A 19528-nucleotide genomic window follows, 5' to 3' on the forward strand; every position below is an offset into this window, starting at 1 on the left:
AAGAATATTTCAGCATCTTTACCAACTTTTAAGGGCAGAAGGTCCAGAGCTGCCTTGAAGTTCATTTAATTGGTAAGGAGTGCGAGATCTCTTTAAAGATCTATGCTGCATATGGGGAGAATGTGAATGTTTCACCTCTGCTCATGAACAACTTCTATGTTGATTTCTAAGAGTTTTGCATACATTTTGCAAACTTTGTTATTTGACAGAGTGGGGTTTTTTTGTTTTGTTTTTGTTTGTTTGTTTTTAGTTTTAAGGATTTGAGCATACGGTGCAAGATCTGTGAGGATTCCTAAAATATATAGTATGTAATTGCCCCTCAAATAGACTAAAGAATTAGAGTCGTCTCCTGTCTCCCAGCCCTCATTTCATTCTCAACAGTCATCTATTCAGGGGAAAAGAAATGCAAGTGTATGACAGTGTCTGGACTGTTTTGTAGGTATAGGTAGCTTGACAAGATTAGTTGATCAAATTATCTTGCTGTGGAACAGTGAAAGTTGCTTTTTAACTTGTGCTTGTATACTCTGTAGAGATTTTTCATTTCACTTCACTTTTGCATCTCTTTTAAATGAAAGAAAACAAGAAGCCTAACCAAGTGTCTTTTATTTTGCCTTGGGAGGGGAAAAAATGCAGAAAGCTGCCTCTGTTCTTCAGTCAGAATCTGGGTTATGGTGCTTTGTTATAATCTCTGCATAATCTTGCTAATCCATCTGAGTTTGGGCATCTGTGGTTATTCTTTGTTTGTGAGACAAAGAGCTTTATTAGAATTGCAGTGTTATTTATTTTATAGAGGAAACACTCTTTGAAAGATGGCTTCAGAACAATAGATGGAGAGTGCTAGAAGCCTGATTTGAATGAAATGGAGGGAAATAATTGCTCCAAAATTGTTAATTATCGACTCTTCTGTGCTATTCCTTTCAATACATTAAAAACCTTCCCAGCAAGCAGGTCGTTGCACATTAAGAAATTATTTCAAATTAGCACCACCACTGCTGTATAGTTACTAAATAGATGGAAGCTGTGTAAGCTGAACGTTTAAAGTTTTTGGTTGTCCTAAAGTAAGCATTTGTATAGAATTTGTATAGATAAAGATGTATAGATATATACATCAAGCTTTCAGTAGATACCTAGATAAATGGAGCTTAAGCTTAGCTAAACTATGTTGATATCCTTCACATAGGATACACAATACAGCGTGTACATTTATTAATATCAGTAGCTTCTGAGGTATTGTATGTTGACTGGGGAAGAGAATGTCTGGTATACGAGCCTTCAGAAACACGCGAGTTCATAAACATCAAGCAGGCAGAGTGTGGATTGAGCAAAGTTGCTAGATTTACAGGTAGCTCAAAATAATAGAGGTGTTCTTACCTAAGCAGTATTTTAGTTATAAGATATTATGAGGAGGATTATTGAATTTCCAGTTTCATTGTTAGGTAGATACATAGGGAGTGTGAGACCAGGTATGTCCGTTCAGTTGTATTGAGTCACAGGAATTGCATGATGTTCACCAAGTTGGTGGAAGAAATCACATTAGAAACTGCTGGCAAAGTTGCAGCGTGCGCCACGGTTGGGCACAGAGGCTTGTCTGTAGGCACTAGTACAGAAGCAGTCGGGACAGTCATCCAAGGGGAAACCTGCCAGCTACAGACCAATGTACCTGGCTGGTCACACGGGAGGCTGCGGAACCACCTATTAGCAGCCTCAGAAAGATAATGGACAAATTCAAGGCCAGCAGGCTCTTACACAGATCCTAAAGGCAGTAAGTTGGGATGCATTCACCAACACCACAATGCAGTTATCACTCATGTTGGGAGGATGAGTTGTACGGACTAGAGCCAGGCTCTTAAGGCCTCCCTGGGTCACATCATCTACTGATAATGTTAAGGACAGATTCCTGGTTTAGCTGGAAGACTGAGCTGATACAGTAGGGTGGTTTTTATGTTTGAAATACCATAATTTGTTGATTGTTTTGCTGTTGATGTAAGCATTCAAAAATTGGCCTAGATGTGTTGTGATTTCGAGAGATGTCATTGTTAGTGTATCCTTTAGGTTGCTGTTTTAGTAGTGCTGTAAATTATTTTTATTTTGGATCAGTTCATATAGCCAAAATCAGGAACACAATTTTAATTAGATATTTATTAAGAAGAATGGTTGCTTTATGCACTGTGACAATCTAATAGCTGACTAGTGCTCTTACTTACATGCTCTCATATGGTGTACTTCATTAACGTTTAAAACAGCTCTGGTGAAGAATTGTGGGGAAAAAAATGTTTTAAATAAGCTTAAAGGAAATGCTTCTGAGTTAGACTAGCTGTAACTTTTTTTTTTTTCTTTCTTGATGATTCAGATGGGACAATGGTGAAAATGAAAAGCTTAGTCCGTGGGACATGGAGCCAGTCCCTGATAATGGTATGTGGAAACTCCCTTGAGAGATCAGTTAATATGCTTCTCCTTCTTCAGATAATTTGTTTTCCGCAGCTGAAGGACCTTAAATGATTTTTATCTCTGTTGTGATTCTGATCTTCTGAGCACAATATTCACTCCATACATCTACTTAACAGGTAGAATTGATAGGGCAACCGTAATCTTCAAATTGAAGAGAATGTCAGCTACTTGGCTTGATGACCTTTTTCCTCCCTTTGTAAGCAAGAACATTCTTTAATGTAGTTTCCCTTCTGAATTAGCAAAACACCTTGGATACCCCTCTACTTTTTTTCTGTTAAGTTTTCTGTCTTCCAAAACTACTTTGGAGGAAATACCCCAAATGTGTAGCTCAAGCTTGTACAATAAAGCCTACTCCTTCTAAATGTCAATTTTCTTACAATCTTGTATATTACTATAAGAAAAACTAAGTTGTTCTAATATAGTAGAAGGAATATATATTATGTGCATACATAAATGCACATGCACTTAAATAATTTCCAGTCTGGAAATTCTTACTGCAAATACTTAACAAGCTGCACTTCATAAGGCTTATGGTCAAATTCAAATGAGTTGTGAATGAAACAATTAGATTCTTGGTTTGTCTAACTCAGTTCAATTTTCTTTCACTTGTCAGTGTCCACTTTGGGGAAGGAGATTTGCAAAATACAGGAAAGTAGAATATTCTGTCAAAAAATCCTAATTTCCCCAATCACCTCCTGGGAATTAGGTTGCATCCCAAACACCAGAAGGGCTTCTTTTTTTTTTTTTTCCTCCCTTAAATACCAATATGTTGCACACGTGGATGTTCTCAGTAGCTGCGTAACTGTCTCATCTTTGAAGTATTAACTAGATGCTTCAGTCATATCTTGAGATGAAAAATTCTGCAAAACAGCTTGAAATCAAAATGTGACATTGTCTTTCTGTGTTTTAAGATATTTAAAACAAGCGACTGGCAGGATTTTTTTCTGTAGATTTAACTGAAATGTTCTGTTGACTTTTCTTGTCACCACTGTGTGACCCTTTCCATTGTACAGCAGCTTCTTGTCTCAGTTTCTTTGTTGTCAAATTAATACTTCCCATATGGATCACATGGAGACAGCTGAGTTATTGTCAGAGTCTCTGGAACAAGCCTACACATGAACTTAAGTCGTGTGTTGTTTCATTCCTGTTTAGATTTTATGCGTATTAATTATCATCATTTTTTCTTCCTCTGGATTGAAATGGGAAGTTTAATGTTCTCAACTACTGAAGCTTGCCTGTGCAGTGATTATAGTCTCGTTAGCCCGTATAGTTTCGTTGTAATAGTTCTGTATATAATAGTTCCATAATACTGACATCCTACAAACACAAGTTTAATCCTGGATGGTATTACATACGTAAGTCATCATCTACTGGCTGTGCCAGAGGCAAGTTACAACTTACTTGTTTGATCTAGTAGGTCCTTCCTCTACCACATTAAAGGCTCAAGAGTTGGTTGATCTGAGAAGCCATGACTTTATCAGAGGAGAATGTGGGGAAAAATAAAAAGAAACTAAAAGGTTGAAGGGAAAATAAAAAGGAACTAAGAGGTTGAAACTTCATACAACTTCTGGGGACAAAGTTAAAGGATGAGAAAAAGAGAGGATGTTGAAGTTGATTAAATAGGAGACTACAACTTAGTTATTGGCCTTTCGTATCCTGGCAGGTGTAAATTTTTTCAGAAGCAGATGCCAAACCCACTGTGTCAGGGACAGTGTTGTCAGGACCATAAAAGGTGATGGATGTGGACCTGAAAGTTTGTTTTTCAGTATCCTGCTTGCTGAAGTGTCCTTGTTTGGGTTGGCTGTTGTCTTTTCTAGGTATCTGTAACCCTTGTACCAAGGGTTCAGCTTTCTCTTGTGACCCTGTTTCCTCCTGGGGACTGGATCATCTGATCTCACACGAGTGTGCTAGTGATGATGGCAGCTCTGCTGTGTCACATGGATCGGGGTGTTGTGAAGAACACAGAGCAATGCACAAAGTCCATGCTTAATGATAAGCTACTTAAAGAAGAAAAAAAAAAAAAAAAAAAAAAAAAGTTCTACTTTAGTTGTTACTTTTCCAGGGGAAAAAAATCCTTCTCAAGTGCTGATGCAATAGAAAGACTACCACACGCCATACTACATTTTTTGATTTGATCCCCTTTATGCGGGTAGAATTACTTGCTCTTTTTTGCTAGTGTTGTATCCAGGGGTTTTGGTTTTTCTTTCAACTCAAAGATCAGTTAGAAGGATTATCCAAGCAAGATACTTCTGCCCAATCTTTTGCTAGCGCCTGGAGCTTCTCCATGTTTCCAGGGTCAGAGCAGCTTATTTTCAGTCTTACTTGAGAGACTAGCAAATAATATTAACACTTTGGTAGTGCAGTAGTGGGCCGAGAACTGAAAGTGATTTTGAGTCATCAGGACTAGTCATGTTTGTTTGAGGGAAAAGTAGTCCTTAGTAGTCGCTAAAGCTTGTTTAGGTTATTTTGACTCTACATATTTTATAATGTGTTTCTGTAATGGTATGTTAAACATACACCATACCATATAGTATGTCTGTGTATACATACACATATACACACACACTATATAGTTTATATATTTTAAGAATTTATTCGTAGAATGCAATCACTTTAACACTGACATGAGGGACCCGCCCTCCATCTTTCTTGCTCTCATTTTTAACAGATAATCTCTTGGATGCTAATGGGCATTGCTGCTGCTAGCTTCTAGTCATGAGCCTGTACACTGACTCTTCAATGTTCATCTGCCATTTTAACTGTCATTTCACTTGTCCCATTCTCTGCAAAGAAAGCTGAATTGACCTTGACTGCCCACAGCATCCAATTAGGAATCTTCATTAGCTTGTTCTTACAGAAGTCTGCTGATTACATGAGGGACTTAGCTTTTCAGGAGTAACAACAGTGTAAAACAGAATCTGAAGATGTGCTAGGAACAATATGCAGAGGGGAAAAATGCCCAGGGATAACATTTATTCAGCTATTCTATGTTAGCTGGCTGCCTCTGGAAACGTGACTTGCTCAGAACCTTAGATACATCTAGTCTGTATATTTCTGCAAGTTTTTATTTCTTTTAAATTCACTCCATTGTCCATATTCAAAACTTACGATCAAAAAATGTCCAAATGATCATGGTTAAGAATTTTAGGAAGGATGTTGCAATGTATGTTGCCTTTTTTGTGTGTTTAATGGTTGAGGGTGCAAATGAACTCATTAAACTCATAGATTTGCATATATGCTTTTGTTTTGAATGCCCACCCTACCCTTCACCGGGTCATAACTTGGTTTCAGCTCTCTTTTAATGAGAGAAGATTAATAATTAGATGAGGAGACATAATACTCTTGAAATTCAGAACTGCAGAAAAGGTCAAAAGATGGCTTGTATGTGTTTTGTGTATTTCTCTTCCCCATAGTTCTCCATCAAGCTCCACTTTATGTAAGGAAAGACTTTTAGTCGTATATGTGCTTGTAGATATATGACAGTATGTCGTTTTGTGTTCTCTGTTCCCGCTTCCCTGTTTGCTACCACTCCTCAGTTGATCAGCCTGAAGAATTAGGGGCCAGCGTTTCCGTGACTTTTGATGAGATGGAGAAGCTGCTGTACAAGCCCCAGGAAGGGGAGTGGGGGATGCGCTCTCGCGATGAAGCCTGTGAGCGGATTATCAGTGGTATCGATCAGCTGCTGACTCTGGGTGAGCATGTCATCTAAGCGGGAGGGATTTTTCTGTTGGCATTACATTTTATAAATAGATCCCTGGCTTATGCATGGTATTTTCTAAAAATGAACTGTGATGAAGTACTATGAAGGTTAATGTTTTTATATGCAGTGTTCTTAGAGTGCCTATACTCAAGAGATTTTGGGTTTTGACCATGGTTAATTTTATCAGATATGTTCATGCAAATGCCACGTATGGTTTATTCAAGCATGTGTGCATACAGATCTTTAATGAGTTTTAATCTCGCTGTTTTGTACAGACATGTCAGCAGCTTTTGCTGGTCCCGTTGATCTGTGTACATATCCCAAGTACTGTACTGTGATTGCTTATCCAACAGACCTAAACACTATTCGGACAAGACTGGCAAACCGATTCTACAGGTTGGTACTAACAGCAGAAAGCAGGAGGAATATCGAATATGGCCTTGAGCTTGTACCTTGTGAAAAGACCTAAACTCCTTGGGGAAGAAGAGCAATTTAGACTGCTTATAAATCCTGTGAAAACCAATAGTCTTCTCTGTGAACTTAAGCATTGCTAGTATTTTGTAGCAGGGCTCTGATATTCGGCAGCTAGAATATTAATATTCATATGCATCTGGTTTCTCCTGAGGAAATTGATTTTAGTCTGTATTGATACTGATTTCAGAGTTGTAATGAACATGGGAGTTGTTTTTATGCAAAACTTGCGTTTTGGAAATTAGTAAGCCTGTAAAAAATGGGAAGATATTTTGATGCTGAAGCATCAGCATCATTTTGATGCTGAAGATATTTTGTTTCTGGATTTGAGATGCAATATTTCAGGTACTTGCAACTCAGAGTTAAACTCCTAAGTTCTTATTATGTTTAGAAGTGGACTTAAAAGCAGAAGTAAAATATTAAATATGACCTCAGGTATTTTAAATGAGAAAAATGTATGGTAGTGAAAGAGAGGAAACTCAAATACAGAGATGATAAAATTCTAATCTCTTGGATGTGCTGGATATCCACAGCTCTAAGAGAAATTAAAGAGTATTTATCATCTGAACTTGTATTATTAAAAGGAGACATTGATCGTTGTTTTCCTCCTAAATAAAACTGGCATATTGCCTTGTGAAAAGCTTTGAAATTCTGAGTATGAACAGTGAATATAACGTGTTCTTAAAGAATGCAGAGCGTCTGAGACCCTTAATAGTTACTTAAACGATTTTTCAGAATTTACTGGTGTCAAATGAAAGCGATAATTTGTTAGTATTTCATACAGCTAGAAAAATTCTCTTTTGATGTTACCTGGAAAACTGGTTTGGTTTTGAATGCCTCCCCAGTACATTCATAATCATCACAAGATTTTGCAGATAAAATGCCGTGACTTTTAGTACAATTAGCTTGAAAAGCACACATGCATGCATACAAAATTCAGTAACTCACCATTTCATCACTCTGGAACAATATGTAACAATTCCAAATGGTTGGAATATGGAGAAATGTGTGTGTGTGTGCTTTTTTTTCCCCCCTTTTTTCCATGTGCATGCTTATTTTTAAATACGAGATTTAAAAAAACATTTGTTGAAAAGTTTGACACTGGTCTAATGAAGCTTCACTTAAAATGAAGAGCATTTCATCCCACTCTAATGTGGAAAGATAATTACTTTCTGCAATTTCTTGAACTTCTACCATAATACTAAAGGTGCAGTATTTTTATATTTTTAAGGAGAATCTCTGCATTGGTTTGGGAAGTAAGATACATTGAAAGCAATGCCAGGACTTTCAATGAACCCGGGAGTGCGATTGCTACAGCTGCAAAGAAGATCACTACACAACTCCTGAAGTTTATCAAGTAAGCAGCATTTTATTCTGAATAGTGCTTGCATGCATGTGCCCTTAAATGTTGAGGGGATGGGGGGCGTAAACATTTTAGTTTCACTTAGTTGTTTATCTTCTAAAATTTCTTACACTGCAGGACAATCACTATCTTGAGTATTGGAATCAAAAATCTTGAGTACTGGAAATGCTAGAGGAATGCCTTCATGTTCACTGCAGAGACATAACATTCCCTAGTACTTACAGTATGAAAACACCACTTGACTTGTAGATAGCACAGAACTTGCTTCACAGGGCGCACTATCTCACACATGTGTACAAGTCCCTGTTACTTTAGGCTTCATCCGATATAACAGAGAAGTTTATGCTGGAAGAAGCTAGTCTTCTTTCGGGTAGATTAAGGTTTGAAGAATCCTGAAAAATCCCTAATGGTAACACTCCTTCAGCTCTTTCTGAAATGTACATCATAGCAGTTTTTCGAATTTAACATGTTTCTGTTAGTATTTTGATCAACCTGTGATTTATTTTCATCTTTAACTTTTAGTTACAGTCTTGCAGTGTATTTGTAGTTTTTAGTTATGGCAGGGTTTATTCTAGGAAGTGATAGCTTTTTGCTGTTCTAGTAACACACCTTTAATTGTATTACAGTGATCAGGATTGTACAAATATCTTTGAACTGTGTAGCACAACAGATGATGAGAAGGATGATGCTGATGATCTGGTAAGGGTTTATTTTCTATTTGTTTTGTATTTTAGTAAACAATTGCAATAGTGTATTAGCAGTGATAAAGAAATACTGTATATATTTACTGGTGGTAAAATTGCCCAGTTACTTTTTCATGAGTGTTTTTCTGTGTATTTATGTATTTGCAAGATAAAGCTAATACAGAGCTAATAAATAGCTCGAGAGTATCATGCATCTGATTTGATATATGCTTTAATGAAAGCGTTTTGTGCTGTCATTACGTGTACAGGAGTATAACAGATATGTTATTTTGTGCCATGACTGTGGCATCAAGTAAAATATTTTTCTCCCATGTTTCGTGAGTGGCATTGTATTTCTGAACATATCAATATGCAGTAATGTAATATATTGAATACATAGACATATGAATGGCTACCTATTTGAATAGAACTATTTGTTCCACATACAGCTATCTTTCACTGTATTTGTTAATTCAAGTACCTCTGCGGTCAAAATAGCCCTTCATCATACACTATGTCAGCTTTGAACAGTTAATGCTGTATGACTGCAGCGTTGCATTGCTTCTCACTTTCTCTGTGCACCCTGTTGAAGTAAACATACATACTTTTTTTTTTTTTGCATGCTTCCTGGAGAATTTAATAAAGTGCATTTAAATCTCATAGAGATAGTGTTGTATGCTAATATGTTGTGTTGTTATGCAGTGATTGCATAGTTATCTGCAATCACTACCTATTAACAACATTCTCCAAGCTTTCCAAACTGATGTCTTTTTCTATGTTTTGATTTCTAATTTAGCATTTATCCACAAGACTTCAGAAGATTGCAAAGTCGTTGGCCTCCCTTGTAGCTTTATATTTAAGGAAAACGGGCAATATTATTCCTGCATCTCATTACTTCAGTGTCAGCTCTCTCGTTCTGCATTATAATGTATTTTAGAAGCTTACAAAAGTAACTTCATCCCAAGATGGCCCTTCCTAAACTTGGGACAACAAAAACTCCCAAGTTCTCTGACTTCTGTTATTTGTGAATTGTTGACTATCTTTACTCATTGACATTGAAAGCTGGTAGAAACACTGCTCTGACATTTCAGTTGGGATGCTTTTCAATACTTAATGCAGTGTTCCAGGAGTACAGTCTCTGCCTAGCGTTGGTTGGTGCAAAAGCAGTACTTCTCACTGCAACTTTTGGTGGTGTTATCTTTTGTAATGTTCAGTGTTAACCTGTTTGGGATCTTATTTCCCAAGACTGTCCAAGGATGTTTTTGTCTCATCAAGGAAAAAATAATTTTAAGCTACTTTTACCACAATACAAAATGTAATGAAACGTTGAACACCCAGTGGCCACTTAATTTCATTCATGTTTTTGGAAATAATTAATTTTGTTTTGTGCAGGATGATGAGAAATGTCTTCCAAGAACTTCCTATAGAAGAAGAAAAGTGAGTTGGGTAATCTTTATCTTCCCTATTCAAATCAGGTCTAGGAGGAGAAAAAATGATGAGTGGACTGGATTGAAATTTATGGGAGTGGTAGTTTCATTTATATCAGTCACAGATGGTTCTGAACTCTTCTGATGTTAATAAGGAAATAAGTGCTTTGCCTAAGTAGTTGTTATTTTAACACCTATACTGTGTAATTGGCCAGCAAGCTTTTGCTGCTGAATTTATAAATTTTCTTTGCAAGTGTTTTCATTTATCTGTATGACACTGAATTAAAAACATTACTTCCTACTTAGAAAATCAGAGTAACGGATATTCTGCTGTTTTAAGAATAATTCTGAAGTAATTTCACTTTTTCAAGAGTAATTCTCAACTGCAATTTTGCTGTTTAACAGTAGTTCTCAGTGCTGCTTTAAGAGTAACTACTCTTAATGCAAAATGTAATGAAACTTTGAACACCCAGTGGCCACTAATTTCATTCATGTTTTTGAAAATAATTTTGTTTTGTGCAGGATGATGAGAAATGTCTTACTACATTTAAGAGTAACTACTCTTAAACCTCCTAAGAAATCAGGAGGTGTGTTCCTTGGTTATTTTATATGAACAAGAAACATGAGAAGGGGGAAGAAGTTACCATTTGATGGAGCTGTTCATACAGACTAGAGAAAACAATCTGCTAGTAATATATCATGACTTTTGGTTATAAAACCTTATGTTTTAAAGCTTTTTTTTGGGCACAGAAATCATTGTGATTACATTTTTAGAATTGGTCTTTTCAGACTGTTAGTAATGCCTTTTTTTTTTTTTTTTTAAGGGAAGAGCTGTAAAAAGAGGAAAAAGTGTGAAAACTGGCTATGATGAAAACAGCTGGAAGAAGCAGTGTATGGAACTAGTGAACTTAATTTTCCAGTGTGAAGATTCTGAACCTTTTAGACAGCCAGTTGATTTGGATCAGTATCCTGTAAGTTTTTCTTACTGATATTGAAAGATAATTGTATTGTTTGTTTTTCTCTTAACTTTTGGTTTCATAATAAGATCTTCACATTACTCTTGGATTGTTGTTATGGTTTTAGTCCAGAGCCATTCAAAGGAATTCAGAGTTCATACTTCTAAGCACACGGCAATATACTCTATTAAGATACAGTCCATCAAATTATTAACAATTTGTAAACAAAACAAACTGTAGGAACTGCAAATGCTGCATTACCGTAAATAAACATGTAATGTCTCTTGGTGTACCATTATCTGTTAAGTAGATATTTAAACATTCAAAGTTTCTCTTGAACTGATCCCAGTCAAAACTGAACTTACCTGAATTCCCATGGCTTGGTTTTTATAGAGTGTCATTGCTGGCATTATCTTTTCCACTTGCTCACCGAATATTTTGAGGAATCTGCGTCCTCTTTGAAGTTTCACATAAAATGTAAATTTTGATTGAAACGTACCTCTGAAATACAGGTTTCATCCTGTTTTATTTTTTCCTGAATTTCTTGTAAAATGTGTTTCAGAACATCTTACTGCCTTGGTTATCAGTTCCATTTCGTATCAATCAAATACCTTCTTTGCCCTCCTGTTATTTAGAACCTTACCCTAATGTCAGGAGTCATTTCTCCAAAATGTATCCTTCTTTGTTTCAGTACTGGGTTCACACTTTTTTTCTTTCCCACTGTCTTTTATATGAAAGTTGATTTAGATAAATCTGCGTTTTTGTCATTACAACTTGCTGCTTCGGGCTGCTAGAAAAAAAAATCTGTTGAGTCTAAGCGATAAACTGGATTTTTTCTTTCTCGTAAAACCTTGCAGTATTCTTGCTATCTGTCTCTCTTGTTGTAATGACCCAGTAAGCACTCACAGGAAGAAAGCTTTTTAGTAACCATGCAGTTGTTTTTTTCTGAGCTTCCTATCTAGAGTTCGGGTTTCTTTGGGTTTGAAGAACTTTTTGGGCTTCTCTAAAACTCCTCATTTACAGGGGAGAGAACAAATAGAGATTTTGGCAGGGAGGGAGGGGGTGTTTGTGCGTTAATCCAATTTATTTTTCATAGTAGAAATGCATTAGTGAAAGGATTGCGTAAAGACGTGTCACAGCCGATTTCTCATTTTGGTAACGAAATAGTTTGCTTGCGTGTTATTGTTACTGGGTAGCTCTTATAGAAGTAACTCGTAAGAAGTAATCGAAACTGTACTCGTAAGTAGTAACTGAAACTGGAAAACTGTATTCTTGGGCATGTGGCATTTCAGACTTTTTTTGAAGAAAACGCACTGATGGAGGAAAAAAAACTTGAAAATGAGCAAGAGGGTAATACAGTGGAGAGTTCAGGTAGTCTCTGTGAAAGCTAAGCTGTCTACTCTGCTGGGTGTTGGCTGTCTTCAGGTGGTATTAAACACGATCATCTTACCTCACCTTGAAATGACAAAAATAATAAAATTCTCAACTGCTGTTTTATTTTCTTTATGCCTTGTTGAATTACTTATTTTCTCTTTTCCCTCTGTTTTCATATCTTTAGGACTACAGACATATTATAGACACTCCAATGGACTTTGGTACAGTGAAAGAAACACTGGAAGCAGGAAACTATGACACTCCAATGGAACTGTGCAAAGATATAAGGCTAATATTCAGTAATGCAAAATCTTACACTCCAAATAAAAAATCGAAGGTAGCTGTTTTTTTTTTTCTTTTCTTGTTGTAGCAACATTAGTGTTTATTTTGGAATAGGTTTGTTAATTACTATCTGTTGATAAAACTTGACTGGATAGATAGTGGGGAGAAGTGCGACAAAAATACTAAATATATTTTTTCATATGTCTTGTTTATGTAGTCCTACAGAACATCGCTTTGCTGTACTTTTTTTAGCTAATGCATTTCTGTATGCTTTTTAAATTTAGGATTATTTTTCTTAGATAAAATGTTCTGTTTTTAATATATAATATTTTTATTAAGATTTATAGTATGACCCTGAGATTGTCAGCACTATTTGAAGAGAAAATAAGACGAATTGTTTCAGATTTTAAAAATGGTCAGAAGCAGAATGAAACATTACGCAAAAAACGAAGATATACTAGAAGATTTTTGAATCAATGCTCAGTTCAGACTCCTACCAAAACGCTCAGGTAACTACATGAGTTAAAAATGTGCACAGATTTATCACAGTGTCAAGTATTTGTGTGCCATTATATAGTCTGGGAAGATGACATCAGTTGATTTTTTAGATATTAGATGCCCAGCAAACTTCAGTGAAATGTATTTAGAATTACCTCTTTTGCAGTAGAATAGACACACTACAGAAGAACACTTTTTTCCTAAGTATGAGATGGGTTGTAAACAACTGAGGGACTCAAGGTAGAATAGGTTTGTGGGTTTTTTGTGTTTTTGTTGGATTTAAATACATCAGGAATCAGACTTAATTGAAAATATATTACAGCAATGTCTTATGCACAGAAGAAATTCAGTCCTGCATAAGGTGCTGAGACGATTACTGGCTGACATAATTGCATGTATTCTTCCCAATCTGTCTGTAGGATGAAGTGAGACAAAATGCAAAAAGCTAAACATGGTGGACGGTGGGAACTTAACATGTCCCCTTTTTTGGTGTTATCCAGCCATTTTGACTGGCTACGGAAGGATAGAATGAGAGTTCTAAGGGGGGGAGCGGGGGCTTTGGAAAAGTTTCTTTGCTCTATGTGGCTATATTCGGTCACAGTTCTGAAGAGTAGTGGGTTATTCCTACGTTTCCAGTCCTGAATGTTTTGTGAGAATGCTGGATTACACCATATGCACATCCTTGTGATGGATGCCTTGAGCATTTGGGAATATTCCTAAAGCTTGTAGTTCTTCCCAGTGAAACAGTTTTGTGAATGTAGTAGAGAATCGCACATTAGGATAGACAGGAACTCTTCTTCAAATCAAAGCTTACATTTTCACCAAGAATTTCACATGACTTGTTTACAGTTCAGTAGTGAATAGTCGCAATGAGTTTTAGGGATATTTGGGGGAGCATTTGACTATTAAGCCATTATGCAGGAAGTGCATACATGTGCATTTAGAAAAATATCTGAAAGCCTGTGACTAAAAGGAAACAAAATAGTAGTTCTAAATGTGTTTAGAAAAAGGAGAGAAGAAAAAAAAAAAAAGACTTTTGGGTGCTTAGTGGGCTCTGAATGGCCTGTGTATTATGCATGTCCCCTCTGCATTTCCTCTCTGGATAATTTTTCTTCCGTTGTAGTCAAATAGAACATCTGGACTGTGGTGAAGTTGTTTTTTGAGAGTTGTATCAGTTTTTTACTACAATTTAGACAGTTAAATCATCCCCCAAAGATGCAGCTTCTTGGTATCTTTGGAGCTCAGATTATCACAGAATAATGCCTGTATGAAGAGCACTTTACTGTGAGGCTTATGTGCGCTTGGCAAGATTGCAGCATGCAGAGATCAGCACCTGTTGCTGCAACTTGCTGTTAGCTAGAGAGTGTTTGTGCCACAAGCACATTTCATATGAGCTTTTTTTTTTTTTTTTTTTCCCCATTCAGAGTAGAGAAAGAAATCCTTTTTCTCTTAAAATTTTCTTAGGAGTGCAGACTCTTTTTTTTTTTTTTTTTAACTGAAAATACTGCTTATCAAAATTAAAATTGCCCCACACCTTGTTAGGTCGCAAATCTAAATACGCTTCCGTAAATCCAAACTAACCATACGCTATATGATTTAAGCTTCCAGAAAAGAATGATTGCCAGAATACTTAATTACATATTTTTCACAGTTTTACAACCTATGTTGCCTTTACCCCTTTCTCCTTCCAGTAGAAATTTGAAGCAGAAACCATTAAAATCTCAGGCAAAAATTGAATCCGAGCAGGAAGATTCTTTTACTCTACCTACCTCAAGCAGAGCCGCTTGTGTTACAAGCCATAAAACGACTGCTAGCAATTATGCCCATAGTTCCTCTGGGGAATCTTCTGATTTTGTATGCCTGGCATCCCTCGAAAGGAACGGAAAGGCGAGGTCAGCAACGCTGACAAATTGTTCTGCTTTGTCATCAGGTAAGGAGTGGAATCTGCTTCACCTGCAGATTTTTATCTTGGCCATATCCAATGTTTACGTGGTAATCAGTACAAAGGTTTTTTAATATTTCTGTGCAGTTTGTATTTTGAGCAACACTGAATTTTGAATATTGTGTATGTTGCTGAATTTTAAATTATGTTTGTAATTTATAAGTTCTTGAAGATCTGTGTACTAAATACAGGATTATCTCCTTAAAATCATACAGAATATCTTAAGGTTAATCAGCTCCTTTATTAACAAAAAGTCTGCTCCAAAGGGGAGATTTATTTTTAGGATAGTCAGAGGCAGAGCTGTCCTGGTTTCATATTGTAGTCTCGCAGATAATAATTTTAGCCACCTTGTGTAGGGCTTCCCTAAAAAGCTGAATTGATTGAGACTAATGGGGAAAAAAAATGATGCTCTTTAGTCTCCTACCAGTTTCAGTAACAGAAGCTCTGCATTTCAGAGAGCAGTTTTGGGAAAGCGGCTGTGGCGAGTGGATGCCTCTTACTAGAGAGGGAAATGTGAGCTATTGGATAAACGGTGTTATATAAAATATAGGTCATATACCTGCATATTGTGTTTAAAAGTTAACACCCAAATACTAGCTTCCTTCAAAGAATAAGGATGCACATCCTGCTAAAAGAGATACAAGAAAACAGCAGTGTTACTTTAGCTGGAAAAAAGTACAGCTCGAAGAACCTACCTAACATAGAAAACGTTAGAAATAAAGTGCTATATTCTGCAAATACAGCTATCAATTTCATGTTTATATAAGGAATCAAAGCATGATAAACTGTGCACTGTAAAATAAATACTAAGTCAATAAATTTTGAGATTTCTTGGATGAGTAAACAGTTAAACTCCAATTAAGAGGTACTATGTGTTTAGATTTCTATTTTTTTTCCAAACAGAAAGTGAGATAGAAGGTTCTTTGGTTTCTTCATCTTCATCTTCTACCAGTAGCTCAGAAGACAGTAAAGAAAGTGCCGCGACTCTTGTATCACCCCCACTGCAAAATGGGATATCTAGAAGAAAGAATAACAATTTCAGGATAACTAGAAATCGAGCTGCTCAAAGAAAACAGATAGGTAAGATTTGATCACTTTTCCTGTCAACGGCCACTAACACAAGGGAAACGTTGATAAAAGGTAATTGCTGTTTTTTAGTTGTATATGTTAGATGCCAGCTTTTAACTGATGCTAGTTCTCTAGCTCACAAAAGTTCTTTGAACTTTTGAAAATACTGGTATTGGTACTCAGGTTAGGAGACAGAAACGAGTAGTCTGAGTGGGATTATCTTGCCCACTTAAGATTTTAATTAAAGTAAAAATAATTTGTAGAGAAGCTTTACTTTTCACATAGCTAGAATAAATTCAAAATTTATGATGCAGTATAGTATCTCTTTCTGCTAGATGATAAAAACACATAGCTCTTACTAAAGGTGTATTTCATTAGTCATGTATTTGGGTTTAGCTTGTTTGAGATTTGGCTAGAGATAAGAAGAATCTGTTTCTGTATTTAAGATCTTAATTGCTCCTTTACTTTCCAGGAACACTTCCACAGGAGAATGGGAATACAAGAAGAACTGCCAGGAAAAGGTTATATGGAAGTGACTCTGAAAATACTTCAGTGGTGACATCCGAGTCACAGAGTAATAATACTGGTCGACACAGAAAAACTCCCCGCAGAAGCGCTGCTCTGGCTGCCAATAAATTAAAGCTAATGAGTGACGTGGAGGAAGAGGTTTCAAGCTCAGAAAGTATTGGCATTGGCTGCAAGAACAGAAAGTTGCCCCACCGCAATGCCTCGGCTGCAGCCAGGCGGATGCTGCTCGATGGCTCCGAGGATGATGCAGGGCTAAAATCTGAAAGTGAAAAAGAAGAGGAGAAGTTTACCAAGAGGAAAGGTCTTTCTCAGCCAGGTTCATCTACTGCAAGAAGAAAATTCATCAGCGAATCTGAAAATGCAACGTCAGATTCGGAAGCAGATACACAAGTGAAGCAGAAAAACTGGCAAAGCAACGGCCATAAACAGTCACGTGGGAGAGCCCGTTCTGTATCTCCCAGGGCAAAAAGTCCCACAGGAGAATTGTCGGAGGAGGACTCCAAAAGCCATAACTCGGAGGATGGGAGCAGTCAGAAAGCTGCTGACCAGTCAACTTCTGCACATAAGGCTGCAGTGAGCAACTCTGAGGATGAAGCCGATTCTGAATTGGAGAAGTGGAACAGCAGAAAAATGACTAGTCAGCATCTTGTTGCTCCTTTAAAAAAGACAAAAGTCTTGAGTGATTTAGAGGACACTGCAGAATCTGACAGAGAAGACAAAAAGGATAGGAGAGGTTATATTTCAGAGAGCTTGGTGCCATCTAGAATTGCGGAGAGTTCAAAATCTGGAGCTGGTGCCGGCTTAGATTTCTCTTCTGATACAGAATCTGACACAGATTCCAATAACAGTAATTGTAACACTTTAAAGACAAGAAGGAGGCAAAGAAAAGGAAAAACAAAACTCATAAGAAAAGGTAAAATTTTTAAAGCTGTTACGTATACTTGTGATATTGACTAGGTGGAGGAAGCAACACAGGATTAATATAGATAATGCCTGGGAGGATTTGGACTATACCGTGTAACAGTATTCCTAAAGGTTCTGAAATCTGAACTAGAAATCAAGGAAGGAGAGCCGTAAGGTGTGGTGGTAAGTGCCTAGAATTCTAGACTGTTTTGTTTAACTGGGAGATTACTGAGCACAACATTGAGAAAGCTAGCCCAGTTCTGTGGTAACAGGATTTAGAATTCACAATGAATGCTGGTCGTTCTAGTCATGCAATTCAGATAACATTCATTTTTCTATTAAAAACCGTCAGTTACGATTGATCTTTTCTTAACCGAATTTGTGCTTGCTTTTCTATATAACAGTTTATTGAAACTGGTGCTACACCCTGTGTAGTAACCATTAAAAGTTAGAGGAAAAATTGAGTTGCACAATAGCAAACAAAACTGGAAAGCCTGATGTGCCCGAGTTGTATGATACACAATTTGCGATAGCAGAAAATCTCCAAAGGAGCAGCCTGTTCCTCGTTCTTCAGCCTGCTCTTTGTTCAGACTTTCAGTGAGGGAGAACCTCTGGATTGTCGTTCTCTTACCTTCAGTTGAAGGGTAGAGTGTTAGTTCAATTTATCTTCTTTTTCAGTCAATGGCTTTGATGCTAACACAGACCAAGACATGGAGCCATTATTTTCAACTGAAGCAAATTCTTTGTGGCGTTTGAAATATGTATTAATGACTTTCACTTCCATGCTGTGCACTGCAACCTGTAATTTGATTTGACTTTACATATCACTGAGTGAAATGCAAGTATTGCTTTTGGGGTGTTTAAAAATGGTCTTTTAAAAATGTTCATTAATCCAATGAAGGGGGCCCATCTAAAGAAAATGTTAAAAGTATGGCAAATAAGGGGCAAGAGTGAGTGTTTCTAAATTCCCAAAAGGCCATGAGTATGCTCTCTAAGAGTTGGTACAGTAATGAATACTTGCCTTGTTTGGGTCTCGTTTCAGAGTAATCTGCAAAGATGAGGCCTCTGTAGTCGCTTAGTTTAAAAGTTAACATCATGTTTCCAATGTATTTGTAACCAGTGGGGTTGAAGATACAGGGCCAAGTTTGAGACCTGCTTTCATGAGAAAGGGAAATATATAATTCCCCTGTACAGTGTTCCTTTCAGGCAAACTCTCTGGCATTTATAATGTGCTTGCCTTTTTGTGAGCTGCTTTGCACATTGTTTCACTGAAATATTACTTGACCATTATATTAACTGTAGGTACTCTTGGAAAATATTTATGTAAAATAGATTAAAGCTGAAAATAAATACTTCCTATGTAATCTTTAGTTTAATTTGGGGTATTATTGAAAGTAATCAAATAGCAGGGGCCTTCTATAGCTCATTTTATTCTTCAGCAGACAGATGGTGGGGCAGGTGCACTAATAGCACAGCTTAATTTATTGTGGCTCCTCATATGTGATGCAGGTATTGCCATTTGCTGAAGAAGCCCACAGTTAACAGTAAATAGGAAGCCAAACAAATTAGTACTTCTAAAAGCTTAGCTGGTGCTGGCATATATTTGTGCTTTTATATAAAAAAAAAAAAAATCCAAGTTTCCACATAAATGGAATAGTTGGTTAACTGGGTATGAGAAGCACTTTGTGGACTGAAAAACAACCTGCAAGTTAGCTGACATGGAGTGAGGGTTGGGTATTGCTACCAGTCTGGCAGCCTGGACTTTCAGGTTTAGCGTTTGGTATTGTGTACTTTCCTTAGGCGCGTGCAAATTGGGGTGGCGTTACGTGGCATGGAGGAATGCTTACTAGGGGATTCTGGAGTTGATTTTAATTCTGGTTAAGAA

At 36.8% G+C, this 19528-nt stretch overlaps 1 protein-coding gene across 2 annotated transcripts in view; it reads left to right on the top strand.

Moving 5' to 3' along the window:
* Nucleotides 1–19528, top strand: part of BRWD1 (bromodomain and WD repeat domain containing 1) — a 51492-nt gene that overhangs the window by 28346 nt on the left and 3618 nt on the right. For both annotated transcript variants that reach the window (XM_088539354.1, XM_088539355.1), the window contains exons 29-40: nt 2351–2412; nt 5985–6140; nt 6424–6544; nt 7851–7976; nt 8609–8681; nt 10058–10102; nt 10917–11063; nt 12607–12759; nt 13044–13213; nt 14897–15132; nt 16048–16224; nt 16685–17653. In XM_088539354.1, coding sequence (XP_088395480.1) covers nt 2351–2412; nt 5985–6140; nt 6424–6544; nt 7851–7976; nt 8609–8681; nt 10058–10102; nt 10917–11063; nt 12607–12759; nt 13044–13213; nt 14897–15132; nt 16048–16224; nt 16685–17653 — 2435 coding nt within the window. The remainder of the gene's footprint in view (nt 1–2350; nt 2413–5984; nt 6141–6423; nt 6545–7850; nt 7977–8608; nt 8682–10057; nt 10103–10916; nt 11064–12606; nt 12760–13043; nt 13214–14896; nt 15133–16047; nt 16225–16684; nt 17654–19528) is intronic.

This window comes from Tinamus guttatus, unplaced genomic scaffold (assembly GCF_059628265.1).
Source record: "Tinamus guttatus ecotype Peru unplaced genomic scaffold, ASM5962826v1 Tinamus_guttatus_pri_ptg001602l, whole genome shotgun sequence".
In the NCBI taxonomy this organism is placed as follows: domain Eukaryota; kingdom Metazoa; phylum Chordata; class Aves; order Tinamiformes; family Tinamidae; genus Tinamus; species Tinamus guttatus.